The sequence below is a fragment of the Nyctereutes procyonoides genome, unplaced genomic scaffold (assembly GCF_905146905.1).
Source record: "Nyctereutes procyonoides isolate TBG_1078 unplaced genomic scaffold, NYPRO_anot_genome, whole genome shotgun sequence".
NCBI lineage: Eukaryota > Metazoa > Chordata > Mammalia > Carnivora > Canidae > Nyctereutes > Nyctereutes procyonoides.
In genome coordinates this window covers 12,454,129-12,469,819 of record NW_026575145.1, presented here as the reverse complement: position 1 = coordinate 12,469,819, position 15,691 = coordinate 12,454,129, and the positions used below count along the sequence as shown (strand labels likewise).

Here is a 15,691-nt window from a genome sequence, read left to right as displayed (position 1 = left end):
AATTCCTTCAAGGCACTGTGGGTGTTTGGTGATATAAAATCTGTTATGATGGAATTCACAACCTAATTGGGAACATAGTACTTGACAGTTAATAGTAGTGTCTAAGAAGATGGTATAGGGGGAGAGATTACTTTGTGCAGGAAGAATCTCCAGTAGCTTTATGGAGAAGGTGAGAACTGAGTTTGATTTAGAGGTTACACTATTATTGTCAGCTTCCGAGTCCCCTGAAGGTAGATTTAGACTTGAAGATGAGGGTTGGATGACCAGAAAAGTGAAGGGAAGAAGGGGGTCCAGAGTAGGGTACTGTCACCGCTTTAGCTCTGTCACAGTGTATCACCCACTCTTCTAATTAAACCATTCTAGGGAAATATCCTAAACTTTTCAGAGCTCTTGCCTACTGGGTTTCTAAATAAAATGCCTATCTTTTGGTTCTGGAGGAATCTGACCTTCAAATGATCTGGTTTTGCAATCTTTTTTTTGTAGTGTTCCTGGAGAACATTGGAAAGGACAGTTCACAACAGTCAAGGAAAGGTAAAGCCCAATATTTAATTTTTAGCTTGCTTGATGCAGGTAGTAAGTTTTGTTGCTACTGATCAAAAAATTTTTGAGAATACATTAGAGATAGGATAATTAAGAGCATACCCCAGAGAAAAGCCATGTTTTGCATGTAGAGAACTTGTAGTGCTCAAAATGTTTTTCTCATAAGGTGGTGGGAACCTTGTGTGAAGCCTCAGAGGTCTTTTCCTGTACAGATTTGGGACCTCGTTGTGTTTTGGGAATGACTTTAAAAACTATCTGGATGCCCAGCAGTGTACTTTTTTGGGTTTTCTGGCGCACCTAACGTGTGTTATCAGGTTTATAAGAAATTGGATGCATGTGTTGATCACAAAGATTGTAATGTTCTTTTTTCATTACTTTTCAATTTCCTCTTGTTTAAGGATTATTCATTTTAGAAAAAGTTCTTTTCCGGGATACCATTTAACCCAAATTACTGTAATTACAGTGGTCAGTGTTTGGGCTGTGGAAAAACCATAGAATCTATTCACCTGAGTTCAGAAGAGTATGAATCTCTCAAGGGAAAAATCATGAAGGATGTGATAGATGGAGGTGATCTATACAAAAAGACAACACCTCAGGTGAGTCCTGAATAGGTTTTCTTTTTTGGATTGCTTGTCCAGAGTAGGATTGGCAATTTTTTTCTGTAAAAGACCAAATAGTAAATGTTTGAGGCTTCATGGGTCATATGGTCTCTTGCAACTTTTCGACTCAAAATACATTACATAAGTGAATGAGCATGGCTGTGTTCTATTAAAGCTATATTTATGAAAATAAACTGTGGGTTGGATTTGGCCTGCTGGCTATAATTGCCAACCTTCAGGAGAGACTGCTTTAGAATTTATTTATTTTTTTTTTTAGGATTTTATTTATTTATTAGAGACACACACAGAGAGAGAGAGAGGCAGAGACACAGGCAGAGGGAGAAGCAGGCTCCATGCAGGGAGCCTGACGTGGGACTCGATCCCGGGTCTCCAGGATCACGCCCTGGGCTGAAGGCAGCACTAAACTGCTGAGCCACCAGGGCTGCCCTAGAATTTAATAGAATAATTGGGGTAGACTATCATCCATCTAATGGAGTCAGTTCTGTTTTATCTAGGCACAGATCTACTGAAGTCAAAGAGATAGGTGCTCATTTTCTAAGTACTTTAGAACATTGTTCAGTAACTCCCATGAAAACATGGTTTCTCATAACTTTCCTAATCCAGAGTTTAAGGTAGCTTGATAGAATTATTTCCAGATTTTCTTAATATTGAATTTGATTCTGTAAGTCATTTTTAGTAGCTTCATTTTGGCTAATCTTCAGTACTTTATATTGGTTTACTAAGATTAAGTGAAGAACTAAAATGCTTTTACCTTGGAGAAAGGTTGCTTATCATCTTAGTAAGAGCTTTTTCTTCAGGGTACCAAATAAAAACAAGGAGTGAAAATCGTTCTGCCTTCTTACCTTGACTTAAAATTGTCACAGAATGCCCCTAGATCATATGAAGACCTTTAATCTTCAAAATAAAGTCAAAATATGGTCCATAAAAACATTAGCTTCATTTTATGGAGTAGCTTTTAGCTGATTGTATTGATGAAATTAGAGTTAAGATGCATGAAGTGATACTAAGTACTTTACATTCATTATCTTATATCTTATTTAATCCTTATAACTGTAAGGTACTATTTTATTTCTCTTTTACAGATAGAGTGATTGAGACTTGGGAGGTTAAGTCTGCCCAAGAACACCTCACTAATAAAATCTAGGTCTGACTGACCCCAAAACCTTTGCTGTCATACTCTATTGCTTCTCGTTGTGTGAAAAGTTACAGTGACAATCCATAGTTCCTTATATACCTGACAGCTAGCTGGTTGTAGCAGCTCTTAATGCTTTAGAAATTTCAACCAGCTGAAATATGATTTGAACAGATGAATTTCTTTTCTCTCATAAAACATCTGTTGAACACTTACATGTATTTTCTGAAGTAGATGTTAAGATAGTTGCAAGGTTGGGACGAAGCCTGTGTGGCTCAGCGGTTGAGCATCTGCCTTCAGCTCAGGGCATGATCCAGGTCCTGGGATTGAGTCCCACATGGGGCTCCCTGTGAGGAGCCTGCTTCTCCCTCTGGCTATGTCTCTTCCTCTTCCTCTGTCTCTCATGAATAAATAAACAAAATCTTTAAAAAAAAAAAAAAAGATAGACGCAAGGTTGTGTGCACATCATGCTGTCTGTTACCAAAGACACCATTTCTATTGTGGACTAATTGAATAGTCTTCCCACCTTTCAACTTTTTACTTAACAAAAAGAAAAGATGAAAGACTATAGACAATGGACATCTACAAACTCTTCATTTTGAAGTAACCAGTTATTACTATGCCATTTATGCTTTATCTCCATATATGCTTTTATAAACCATTTAAAAGTAGGTTGTAGACATACGACCTTAAATGTTTCAACCTGTATCTTCTCTTTTTTTTTTTTTTTAAGATTTTATTTATTTATTCATGAGAGACTTACAGAGAAAGAGAGGCAGAGACACAGAAAGAGAAGCAGGCTCCATGCAGGGAGCCCGATGTGGGACTCGATCCCAGGTCTCCAGGATCAGGCCCTGGGCTGAAGGCGGTGCTAAACCTCTGAGCCACCAGGGCTGCCCCTCAACCTGTATCTTCTAAGAATAAGAAAATTCTGTAATTAAATATTATTATCAGGTTTCAGAACCTTAGCATTAATTCAGTGTCATTTAATAAAAGGTACATTTTCAAATTTTCCCAGTAGTCCCCCTGAAAAGTTATATTTTATAAATATAGGAATTATAAAAATATTTTATATTTTGTATAAAATATAACTTTTCCCACTCTGATCCAGGATTCAACCAAGACTTACTCATTGCTTTTGGTGGTTATGTGTCTCTAAATTGAGAACAATGCCTCCCACACTGCCTTTTTAAGTTTTTATGACATTGATTTTTTGGAAAAGTTTAGATATTTTGTCTTGTGCAGGGCTTCTCAAACTTTGTACCTATGAATCACTTGAAGATCTGGTTAAAATATAAATTATGTCTGAAGTGGGGCCTGAGAGTCTATATTTTGAATAAGCTCCCGGATGAGTGATTCTGGTCTTTAGACCACATTTTGAGCAGTAAGACTGTGGACTAATTGTCTGATTGTTTTCTCCTCCATTAATTCAGCATAAAAGCTTTGGGGTATATTGCACAGGTAATGTATGCTCATTGCATCACTGCAATCATATAATATCAGGTTATTCTCACTATTGATGCTAGGTTCCATCACTTGATTAGGAGGGCAACTGCCAGGTATCTCTATTGTAAAAGTAAATTTTTCCCTTTGTAATTTTTTTTTAAGATTTTTATTTATTTGAGAGAGAGAGAGAGAGCAAGAGCACATGCATAAGTGGGGGGTAGAGGCAAAGAGAGAGGGAGAAACAGACTCCCCACTGAGCAAGGAGCCCAATGCAGGGCTCGATCTTAGGACTCTGAGATCATGACCCGATCTAAAGGCAGATGCTTAACTGATTGAACACCCAGGTGCACCTGCCTTCGTAATTTTTGTAATTAAAATTTAAGTAACCTGTGAAGTAGTACTTCAGGCCTATACAGATGTCCTGTTAACTCTTCACCCAGTGTTTTTTATATCATGGAGATGATTTCTACTTTTGGAGATTGCGAAGAGTGATTTTCTAGTTATTTCATTCCTTCCACATTTTTTAACTGGTGTTATTCTATAAAAGATTTCTCCTTTTTTCTGTTCTAGACCTAAGGACTATTTTTTTTCTTAATTAATTGTGTTAGGATCCATTATCACCATCATTATTCTTTTTTGATGCTCAAATTGCCCGGGTTTGTCCTTTGGGGGCCCCTTCAAGCCAGTTCCTGTGTCTTTTTGACATTTCCTCCACTATCAGTTTTTGCCCCCCATTTTTGCACTTCTCTTATTTCTGGCACAAGATGTTCCAGGCTCTCACCTTAAAGTTCATCTGTCTCAGTTATGGAATCAAATTGAATACTTTGGTTTGACACTTGTCAATGATTAAACATTGCTATAATTCCTTTTTAATGTATATCGCTTTGATTCTATCTTAATAGAAGATTTTATTAGTTTTCTCTGTTGGCAAAGACTTAGAACCAGAGCAAATCTTCTTGGAGAGTCTTATACTGTAAGAGGAGTTGTAGGCTCTAGACTATGGTGAGAATAGCAAAGAGTAGTCATACATTTAATTACTATAACTCACAAAGCAACTGGATATATTCACAGAAGGATTGGAACATTTTCGGTCAAGGGAAATGATTTCCTCTTTTTTTCTTTCTAGGTATGCTTCCCTTTTCCCTCCTGAGGGTCTCCAATCCTGTATTCCATCTCTTGTGCCTTTCACCTTCAGGCTATTAACATAATAATAATTGCTACCATTTATGAAATAATTGCCACATGTCAGGCACTTCTAGATCTGTTACACTCAAAACAGCCTTGCAAGGATTTCACTATTTGAATATGGGGAAGCTCAAGACAAGCAAAGTATCCATGATTAAAGAGCAGTGAAGAAAGACATATGATACAGTTGGATTGTTGAGGATTTGGTTTTTGTAGTATTAGTGAGGTAGAAGGGACAGGGATGGATCCAGAGCACTGCTGGTAGGTTGGAGTAGAAGCAACTCTTTTTCTGGGACTAGAGGGAAGGAAGTTAAGGATAGTGGATAAGTTAAGTGTTTGGGTGCAGCAAAAAGTTGAGAACATATATTCATACCTCTTAATTTCTCTGAAGAGTCTGAGGCAAATTGGTCATTTGAAGTTAAGAGAAAGTGTGAGAGTCTAAGCCTAAGGGACCTTGGGGAGAGTTTTAAGCATTGGAAGTTTGAATAATTTGTGAGAGGATTGGGGAAAGTATTGCTGGGTGATGCTGAAGCCCCAGTTGAGGCCGGAGAACGTAAGTTTGTAATGGCATTGATCTGTGAGACATTTTCAGCAGTCCTGGGCCATCCAGATGTAGGAATGGAGAAGGCAGACAGATGGGATGATACAGGATTTGCTGGTCTGGTACAGTTGGAAAACGAGTTGAGAGTGTAGATGAGAGGATGGCTCAATTAAGACCATGATATCAAGCTTGATAGGAAGTAAAGATGGGTGGGAGCTCATGGATTAGGAAACAATAGATATAAAATTGGATTGGAGGCTCATGGAGGTTGAAGAGCAAGCATAAAAGGAGAGTGACAAGCAGGAGATTTTGATCAGTGTATATTTGATTTCAGAGGTAGAATGCTCTGCAATGTAAGAATGTGAGAGTTAAATAGCTGAAGAAGCTTAGAGCCAAAAGTGCTAGATGGTCATCCACAGATTTATTGAGTGTTTATATGATAATTTTTTAAAATAATAATTACAACCACATTTATAAAATGCTTATCAGATGCCAGGTAATGTGCTTTGTTACCCTAGGCTAGTGATGAAGAACTGAATCAGGTAGCAAATTTTTTATAAATGTAGAAGTGCCTGAGATGACACAAGGTGCTAACAAAGAGGAGGAGTCATCAAACTGGCCTGCAGACCAAATCCAGCTCACCACATGTTTTTATAAATAAAGTTTTATTAGAATATAGCCACAGTGATTCATTCATATATTGTCTGTAGCTGCTTTTGTTGGGTACCTATAAAAGAGATCATGTGGCTCATAAAACCTAAACTGACATCTGGCCCTTAATGGAAAAATTTGCTGGCCCCTGATATAGATGACTATCATATAAACTCCAGTTGAGGTAAAGAGTGGAGATATAGTGACTTTGAAGGAGTAATGGGTACTAGAAGAGGGTCTCTTCCTTCTTTTCAGTCCTATAGCATGTTTTGAGAGAATGGGTTACATAAGAACTAAGTAGCTGAGAAGTTACTGATAACCTCAGGAAGAGCAGTTTCAGTTGTACATTGGGGTCCAGAGCCAACTAAGTTAGAGCAACTCAGTGAACACACATTGAGTGTAAACTATACTTTTGAGAGGTTTAGATGAAAATAACAAGAAATGGGATAGTTGTGACTGGACGATGGTAGAGTTCAAGGGAGGATATAAGGACATGGGAGAGACTTGTGCAGTTTAGGAGAAGAAAGGGTGTCAATAAAGATAAAAATGTCGAATTAGCAGGACAGGTAAGAGAGAACAGATTACAAATGAGCAAGGTATAGAAAGAGGGGCTGCCAAAAAGAGCACAAATGGGGAAGTTAGAAATGAGAGTCCTCATTTGAGACTACAGAAAAGAAAGTTAAGATGAGTGCTGATATAAACATATGGGCAGAGGAAGAGAAGTTTGAGGGAAATGACATCTGAGTTAAATGGGTACAAGGTAAGAGATTGGAATTAAGTGGAAAGTCTAGTCAACACTTGATGAGAGTCACATCTTTGTCAACTTAAAAACAAAGTATGGTGCTAGCTGACCTCCATAAGCACATAAAATGGGAATTATCAAAATTATTTCAGGCTTAGGGGTGCCTGGGTAGCTCAGTCAGTTAAACACATGCCTTCGGCTCGGGTCATGATCTCAGGGTCCTGGGATCGAGCCCTGCGTCAAGCTCCCTACTCAGCAGGGAGTCTGCTTCTCCCTCTTCCTCTGCCCCTCCCTCTGATCCTGTTCTCTCTTTATCTCTCTCAAATAAATAAAATCTTAGAAAAAATTATTTCAGACTTATGTTTTCATCAAATAGAACTCTTTTGTTCAAAACAAAGTAAATGAGATGGCACCCTCTGATGAAGTGGTTTTCAACCTTGGCTACTAGTTAGAATAGTTTGGAAGATGCCAAAAAATTAGTGATACCTGGACTCTACCCCCTATAGATTTTGATTTTAAGTGTACAGTTCAGTGATATTAAATAATTCAAATTATTGTGTAACCATCACCACCATCCATCCCCATAACTCTTTTCATCTTGTAAAACTGAAACTGTACCTGTTAAACAATAACTCTCGATTTTCTCCTTTGTCCCAGCCACTGGCAACCACCACAGTACATCCTGTCTTTGTGATTTTGGCTGCTGCAAGAACCTCATATAAATGGAATCATATAGCATTTGCCTTTTTGACTGGGTTATTTCACTTAGCATAAAGTCCTCAATGTTTATCCATGTTGTAGCATATTGCAGAATTTCCTTCCTTTTTAAGGCTGAATAATATTCCATTGTATGTATTTTTTAATCCATTCATCTGACAATGAACACTTGAGTTGATTATACAGTTTAGCTATTGTGAATAATGTTTATGAGCATGGGTATACAGATATTTCTTTGAGACTCTGTTTGCAGTTCTTTTGGGTATATACCTAGAAATATGATTGCTGCATCATATGCTAAATGATTTTTAATTTTTTGAGGAACTGTGTTTACAGTGGCTACATCATTTTACATTCATACCAACAGCTCACAAGGGTTCCAATATCCACATCCTTGTCAACACTTACTGTTTTCTGGTTTGTTTGGTTGTTTTATAGTATCTGTTCTAATGGGTATGAGGTGGTATCACATCGTTTTGATTTGTATTTCCGTAATGGTTAGTGATGTTAAGCATCATTTCATGTGCTTATTGGCCATTTGTACATCTTTGGAGGAATGTCTATTCAATTCCTTTGCCCATTTTTGAATTGAGTTTTTGTTTTTTGTTGTTTTAGGTAGTCTCTATATATTCTGAATATTAGTTTCTTATCAGATAATATGATTTACAGATATTTTTCCCCATTCTATGGGTTGTCTCTTTACTCTGTTGTGATAGGGTCTTTTGATATACAAAATTTTTTAAATATTGTGAAGTCCAGTTCATTTATTTTTGTTACTACATGTCTTTGGTGTCATAGCCAAGAAAATCATTGTCAAATTCAGTGTCATGCTGCTTTTGTTCTATGTTTTCTTCTAAGACTTTTGCTCTTTTCGGTTTTATGTTTAGGTCTTTGATTCATTTTAAGTTTCATGTTTGTATAGGGTGTTAGGTAAGGGTCCAGCCTCATTCTTTTTGTATGTCAATATCCAGTTTTCCCAGCACCATTTGTTGAAAAGACTGTCCTTTGCCCATTGAATAGTCTTGGCACCCTTGTTAGAAATCATTTGACCATACATGAGAGGGTCTGGGTTTATGTCTGTTCTCTTGGTCTATATGTCTGTTTTTATGCCAGTACTACACTGTTGTTTTATGTTTTTTTTTCCAAAGATATTATTTATTTATTTATTTGAGACAGGGGGTTGGGGAAGAGCATGAGCAGATGGAAGAGCAGGGGAAAAGAGACAAGCAGACGCCGTGCTGAGCGCGGAGCCTGCTACAGGGCTGGATCTCAGGACCCCAAGATCATAACCTGAGTAGGAATCAAGAATTGGATGCTTAACCAACTGAGACACCCAGGCACTTCCAGAACTATATTGTTTTGATTACTGTAGCTTTGTAGCAAGTTTTAAATTCAGGAAGTGTGAGTTTTGTTCTTTTTTAAGATTGTTTTGGTTATTCAGGGTCCCTTGAAATTCCATATCAATTTCAGGATGAGTGTTCCTATTTCTGCAAAAAAATATTACTTGGATTTTGATAGGGATTGCATTGAATTTGTCAATTGCTTTGGGTAGTATAGATGTTTTAACAATAGTAAGTCTTCCAGTCCACGAACATGGGTTGTGTTTCCATTTATTTATGTCTTTAATTTCTTTTAGCAATGTCTAGTAGTCTTCACTGTAATGTTTTTTAGCTTCTTGGTTAAGTTACATCCTAATTATTTAATTCTTTTTGATGCTATTGTAAATAGAATTGTTTTTGTCATTTATTTTTTAGATTGTTCATTGTTAATAGAAATGCAACCCAATTTTTGTATGTTGACTTTGTAATCTGCTACTTTGCTAAATTGATTTATTCTAGCAACTTTTTTTGGTGTGGAATCTAGGATTTTCTGGATAAAAGATCAAATCATCTGCAGACAAAGATAATTTTACATCTTCCTTTCTAGTTTGGATGCCTTTTATTTCTTTTACTTGCTTAAATTGCTTTGAATAGAACTTCCAGTATATATTTAAATAGAAGGGGTGAAAGCAGGCATCCTTGACTTGTTCCTGATCTTACAGGAAAAGTTTTCAGTCTTTTGCCATTGAGTATGATGTTTGCTGTGGGTTTCTCATATATGACTTTTACATTGAGATAGTTTCCCTCTATTTCTAGTTTTTGATTTTTTTTAATCATGAAAAGGGGCTTTTGTCAAATGCCTTTTCTGCATCAATTGAGATAATCTTGTGTCTTTTTTTCCCTTCATTCTGTTGATGTGGCCTCTTACACTGATTGATTTCGTATGTTGAATCATCCTTGTATTCCAGAATTAGATCCCACTTATATAGTGTGTAATCCTTTTATTATACTGCTGAATTTTGCTTGCTAGTATTTTGTTGAGTATTTTTGCATCAGTGTTCATGGAGGATCTTGGTCTATAGTTGTATTGTCTTTCTCCGGCTTCAGTTTCAGTGTAACACCAGCCTCAATGAGTTGGGAAATAGTGTCTCTTTCTTTCAATTTTTTTGGAAAAAGTTTGAGAAGGATTGATATTAATTCTTTAAATGTTCAGTAGAATTCACCAGTGAGCCATCAGACCCAAGGCTTTTTCTTGTTGTTGGGAGATTTTTTATTGATACTGTTTCCTTATATATACAGGTATATTCATATTTCTTCTTATTTGTGATTATGCTTTGTTGCTTGAACCTCTGATCAAAAGCAGCAATCAGCAGAGCATAGATCCCCAATATTTGGAGAACAGGATCTTTTTTGTCCATCCTGGTTCCCATAATGCATATGCAAGCTGCTTTAGGAACATGGTAGCTGCCTGCCATTTGGCTTGGGATGAGAGATGAGCAGCTGCTGCTGCACTAAGAGCTAAAACTGAACAAAATTAAGGATAGTTTTGCATCCAAGGCTTCCCCTGCAATTTGCAAGCCTTCCACAGACTCCAGAGTTCCAAAATAGTTACATCAGACAGTTTCTGTCAGTGTAATTGTTGTCTAGGTGGGAGAGACAGATTCCTGGCACTTCCATCTCAACCATCTTCCCTTCGGCTTGATGAGTTTTGACACATATATACTCCTGTGGAGCTGTCACCACAGTCAATATAATAATATATTTATTACCACCAAAAGTTTCATCTTGCCACTTTGTAATGGCTCCTGTACCTCATCTTGCCTCCCCACCCCAGGTAAACGTGGTGGAATCATACTATATATTAGTGGTTTTTGTCTGTTTTTTAAAAATATATATTCAGCATAATAGTTTTGAGATTTCATTCATGTCTTATGTCTCATTTTTATTCCTGAATATTATTCCACTGGGAATAAAATTCCACTGGGATATGCCACAACTTGGAAATTCATTCACCTATTGATTGACATTTGGGTTATTTTGAGCCCCATGTTGGGTGTAGAGATTACTTAAAAGATAAAATCTTTAGGGGCACCTGGGTGGCTCAGTCAGTTAAGCGTCTGCCTTCAGATCAGGTCATGATCTCTGGGTCCTGGGATCAAGCCCCGAGTCAGGCTTTCTACTCAGCAGGGAGTCTGCTTCTCTCTGTCTATCTCTCTCTCCCCTCCCCCCTTCTTCTCCTCCTCACCATTAGTTTTTTCTCTCTCTCTCAAATAAATAAAATCTTAAAAAAAATCTTTTAAAAAATTGGGTTGCTTATTTTTTTTAAAAGATTTTATTTATTCATTCATGAGAGAGAGAGAGAGAGAGAGAGAGAGAGAGAGAGAGAGAGGCAGACACATAGGCAGAGGGAGAAGTAGACTCCACGCAGGGAGCCCGATGTGGGACTCGATCCCAGGACCAGGATCATGCCTTGAGCCAAAGGCAGAAGCTCAACTGCTCAGCTACCCAGGCATTCCTCTAGATACAATTCCTATGTCAGATATATCTTCTGCAAATATCTTCTCTGTGGCTTGCCTTTCATTTTTATAAAATAGAGGTTCTAATTGAGTTGTTCAGGTTTTGGGGCTTAGACATCAGGATTTTCAAAAGTTCCCAGGTGATTTTAAATGCAGCCCAGGTTTGAGAACTACTGCTTCTAATGTGAGGTTTTGGTCTACAACCATACCACCCTGAACACATGCCATCTTGTCTAATGTGAAGTTTTGAAGAGCCCTAATGATGTATGGCAGTTTTTTTTCTACAGGATAATTTTGGGAGAAAACCTCAGAGGTAAATTTTTAGCTTTTCTGTTTTAAACCGTTGTTTATTGTACTTAGACATCACACCAGCAGATGGCAATAGTATAACATGTAAAAATTATTCTAGTTTTTATAGCCCCATCAATCAGGTTAAAGGATTTGAAAGATTATCTATGTCATTTTTAAGTCTGGTTAGTGATAGTAGGTAAGACAGGATGTGAATTTTAAGTGAACAAAGCAGAAATCCAAATAGTATGTATGTCCTGTGAAACTAATTGAGAGAACAATAGTGAAGATCAGAAAGTGCATTCAGAGCTATATGAATACTGTTAGTTTAATATTAATAAGATATTTTCCCCTTATTTCCCTTCATTCTTAGCAGTAACATTATGGTACAGATTTTTATTTTTATTTTATTTATTTATTTATTTATTTATTTATTTATTTATTTATTTATTATGATAGTCACACACACAGAGAGAGAGAGAGGCAGAGACACAGGCAGAGGGAGAAGCAGGTTCCATGCAGGGAGCCTGACGTGGGATTCGATCCCGAGTCTCCAGGATCGCGCCCTGGGCCAAAGGCAGGCGCCAAACCGCTGCGCCACCCAGGGATCCCCTGGTACAGATTTTTTTAAAAAATTCAGCTGTTAAGGTATGAATTCAATTCTTCCTTGAATCTTTTTTATTAGGGAAAATTTCAAACATATGTAAGAGGAGAGGGACTAGTATATCGACCCCCTAGCTCAATGATTATTAACTCATGGCCACTCTTATTTTATTTATACTTCCACCTGTTGTTCCCTTATCTCTCAGATTATTGCGAAGCAAATCTAATCTTAATCATTTGTCCTATAAATTATAAATTCACTTCACTTGTTTCTTTTACCGTAAAAAAGATACTTCTTTGTAGAATGATTTTTCTTAAAGAAATACTTTAGAACAGCAAAAATCTCTACACTCAATGTAGGGCTTGAACTTACAACCCTGAGACCAAGAGTCACACACTCCACTGACTGAGCCAGCCAGGTGTCTTAAGACCCCCTTAAATTCTTAAAAATTAAGGACTTCCTGAGAGCTTTTGTTTATGTAGGATTATATCTATTGATAATTACTGGATTAGAAATGAAAACCAAGAACCTTGGGATACCTGGGTGGCTCAGCGATTGGGCATCTGCCTTTGGCTCAAGTTGTGATCCCGGGATCCAGGATTGAGTCCTGCAGCGGACTCCTGCGAAGAGCCTGCTTCTTTCTCTGCCTATGTCTCTGCCCCTCTCTCTCTCTCTCTGTGTCTCTCATGAATAAATAAATAAATCTTAAAAGAAGAAAACCAAGAACCTTTAAAAAATATGTATTAATTTATTTGAAATAACAATATAAAAACTATTACATGTTAATATGACTAACATTTTCTCAGTAATAGCTGTCATCCGAAACAAAAACAATTTGTGAAACAGGAGGCATTGTCATATATTTGTAAATGTATTTACTTGCCATAATAGAAGATAGCTGAATTTTTTTATCTGCTTCTGTACTCTGTTGTGATTTTGGCCGAAGCATATGAAAAAAATGGAGGCTCATTAGAAGTAAACATAGTTAGAAAGGTAAGATTATTTTATTCATATTTTCAGATAATTATGTTTATTCTTTGATATTATATCAAAACTCCACGGCACACTTGTGAGCAAATGTGAAAAGGGCAGATAATATGTTAATATTATTATAAAAATAGTTTTTAACTGACAGATTTCCTGAACCACAGTGAGAACCACACTGCTTTAGAAATACTCTACAATAGATATAGTTTCCTTTTTCTCTCTTTGAAAAGTTTCAGTAAAATTTATATACAAACATTAACAAAAAATGTTAAAAAAAGACAATCTCAATACTCAGCATTTTTTTCAGCATATTTTCTATTTAATGTCTTCTATTCTCTTTTAGTTCTTTTTTTTAAGATTTATTTATTTATTTTAGAGAGAGAGGAGAGCACTCTAGTGGGAGGGGCAGAGGGAGAGGGAGTCTTAAGTCAGACTCCCTGCTGAGCAGGGATTCCCCGCCCCCCCCAGCCAGGGCTCAATCCCAGGACTGTGAAATCATCATGACTTGAGCTGAAATTGAGCATCGGACACTTAATCCACTGTGCCACCCAGCCACCTCTTTTTCACTTTTTTTTTTTTTTAAGATTTTATTTATTCATGAGAGAGGCAGAGACACAGGCAGAGGGAGAGGCAGGCTCTCTGCAGGGAGCCCAGGATCAAGCCCCAAGTTGAAGGCAGACCCTCAACCACTGAGCCACCCAGGTGCCCCTATTTTAGTTCTTACTGAAACGTATTTCATCACCATCTGTCACTTCAAAATGGAAGTGTTTTTGTTCAAGGGGATCCCTGGGTGGCTCAGCGGTTTGGCACCTGCCTTCTGCCCAGGGTGTGATCCTGGAGTCCTGGGATCAAGTCCCAGGGATTGAGTCCCACATTGGGCTCCCTGCATGGGGCCTGCTTCTCTCTCTGCCTGTGTCTCTGCCTCTCTCTCTCTCTCTCTCTCTGTGTGTGTGTGTCTCTCCTGAATAAAAAATCTTAAAAAAAAAAAAGGAAATGTTTTTGTTCTAATCACAAAAATTTTTTAAATAAAATTAATATTTACTAATTATAAAAAAATTTCAGTCAACATAGATAGGTCGAAAGAGGGAAATAATATGGGGATCCCTGGGTGGCTCAGTGGTTTAGCGCCTGCCTTTGGCCCAAGGCGTGAGTGATCCTGGAGTCCCGGGATCAAGCCCCACTTCCGGCTCCCAGCATGGAGCCTGCTTCTCCCTCTGCCTGTGTCTCATGGAGCCTGTCTCTCTCTCTCTCTCTCTCTCTCTCTCTCTCTCTCCCCGTCTATCATGAATAAATAAATAAAATCTTTTTTTTTTAAAGGGAAATAATAGCCTACAATGGTCCTCTCATTTTGAGCTTTTAATGAAACTCTTATTAAACTTTAATCACAATAGCAGTCCCCCATAAGCCTGTGATTTAAAACTTCTTAAATAAAACTTTAATGACTTGGGACTCTGTTTTCTGAAAAAGAAATTGGAAAAAAGCAAATCACCTGTAGTACATTTAATTGAATTTTGGGGGTTAAGTTTAAATCAAACCATTTGTTCTGCTTGATATCTCTTGAGTTAATTGACAGAAGGGAGACCTTCTGGTGTTTCTCAAACTACAGACTTAGAACAGCACATGTCACCTGAATGAATGTCAGTATAAGAACCGATCTAATGTAGGTGTTTGTTGTTGTTATTATTATTGTTTTTAGTTTGAACGGCAGTGGCAAACTTGAAAGATGTGAATTGACTAAGCCCTTTGTTACAGTGTTCAGAACTTAGCACTCTCATCTTTTCTAGGTTTGAAGCTCAAGTTATCTCTAAGATGAACTATGAGGTTTCCCCCCAGTTTTAAAAAAATGTTGAATGGCAAATGACAAACTTGTGGGGTTTGCTACTTTAAGAAAAAAACCTGAGAAAAAAATGCAATTATATGCTAAGTATAGTTATAAATCTATGTATTTTGAAGTCCCTATGAAAGTCCATTAATGAATATAGTCCTTAACTTAGGAACATTTTACCCAGTGCATAGTTAATTAGTCATTAATATTATTCCCCATTCTCTCTTCCTTAGCCTTACAATTGAAAACTGGAAAATAGGCATGTCATCTGTAGATCATTCAGGGTGGTGAAAAATCAATGAGTTTTGAAGTACAGGAAGGGTGAAAACATAAAAAGAGAAGCAGATAGATTCTTTGCAGTGGCCTTGTCAATGTCAGATATTTCCCTTATATCTGTATTCTTCTTCATTTTCTCCTATATAGTACTTGCTGAAATTCTTCCAACTGGGATCAAGTCGTTTTCATTAGAATTGGCTTTAAGCAGTGTATTTCCTTCTGATCCTTGCTGAATTTTGTTTTACAAGGGAATGGGAATTTTGTGTGGTTGTGGGTGTTTGTTGCCTCTGTTTTAGAGCTGG

The 15,691-nt window shown here is 37.3% G+C and overlaps 1 protein-coding gene across 2 annotated transcripts in view; it reads left to right on the top strand.

Moving 5' to 3' along the window:
* Positions 1–15,691, top strand: part of PRORP (protein only RNase P catalytic subunit) — a 121,757-nt gene that overhangs the window by 3,293 nt on the left and 102,773 nt on the right. For both annotated transcript variants that reach the window (XM_055309135.1, XM_055309136.1), the window contains 2 exons: positions 484–531; positions 1,004–1,136. In XM_055309135.1, the coding sequence (XP_055165110.1) occupies positions 484–531; positions 1,004–1,136 (181 nt within the window). The remainder of the gene's footprint in view (positions 1–483; positions 532–1,003; positions 1,137–15,691) is intronic.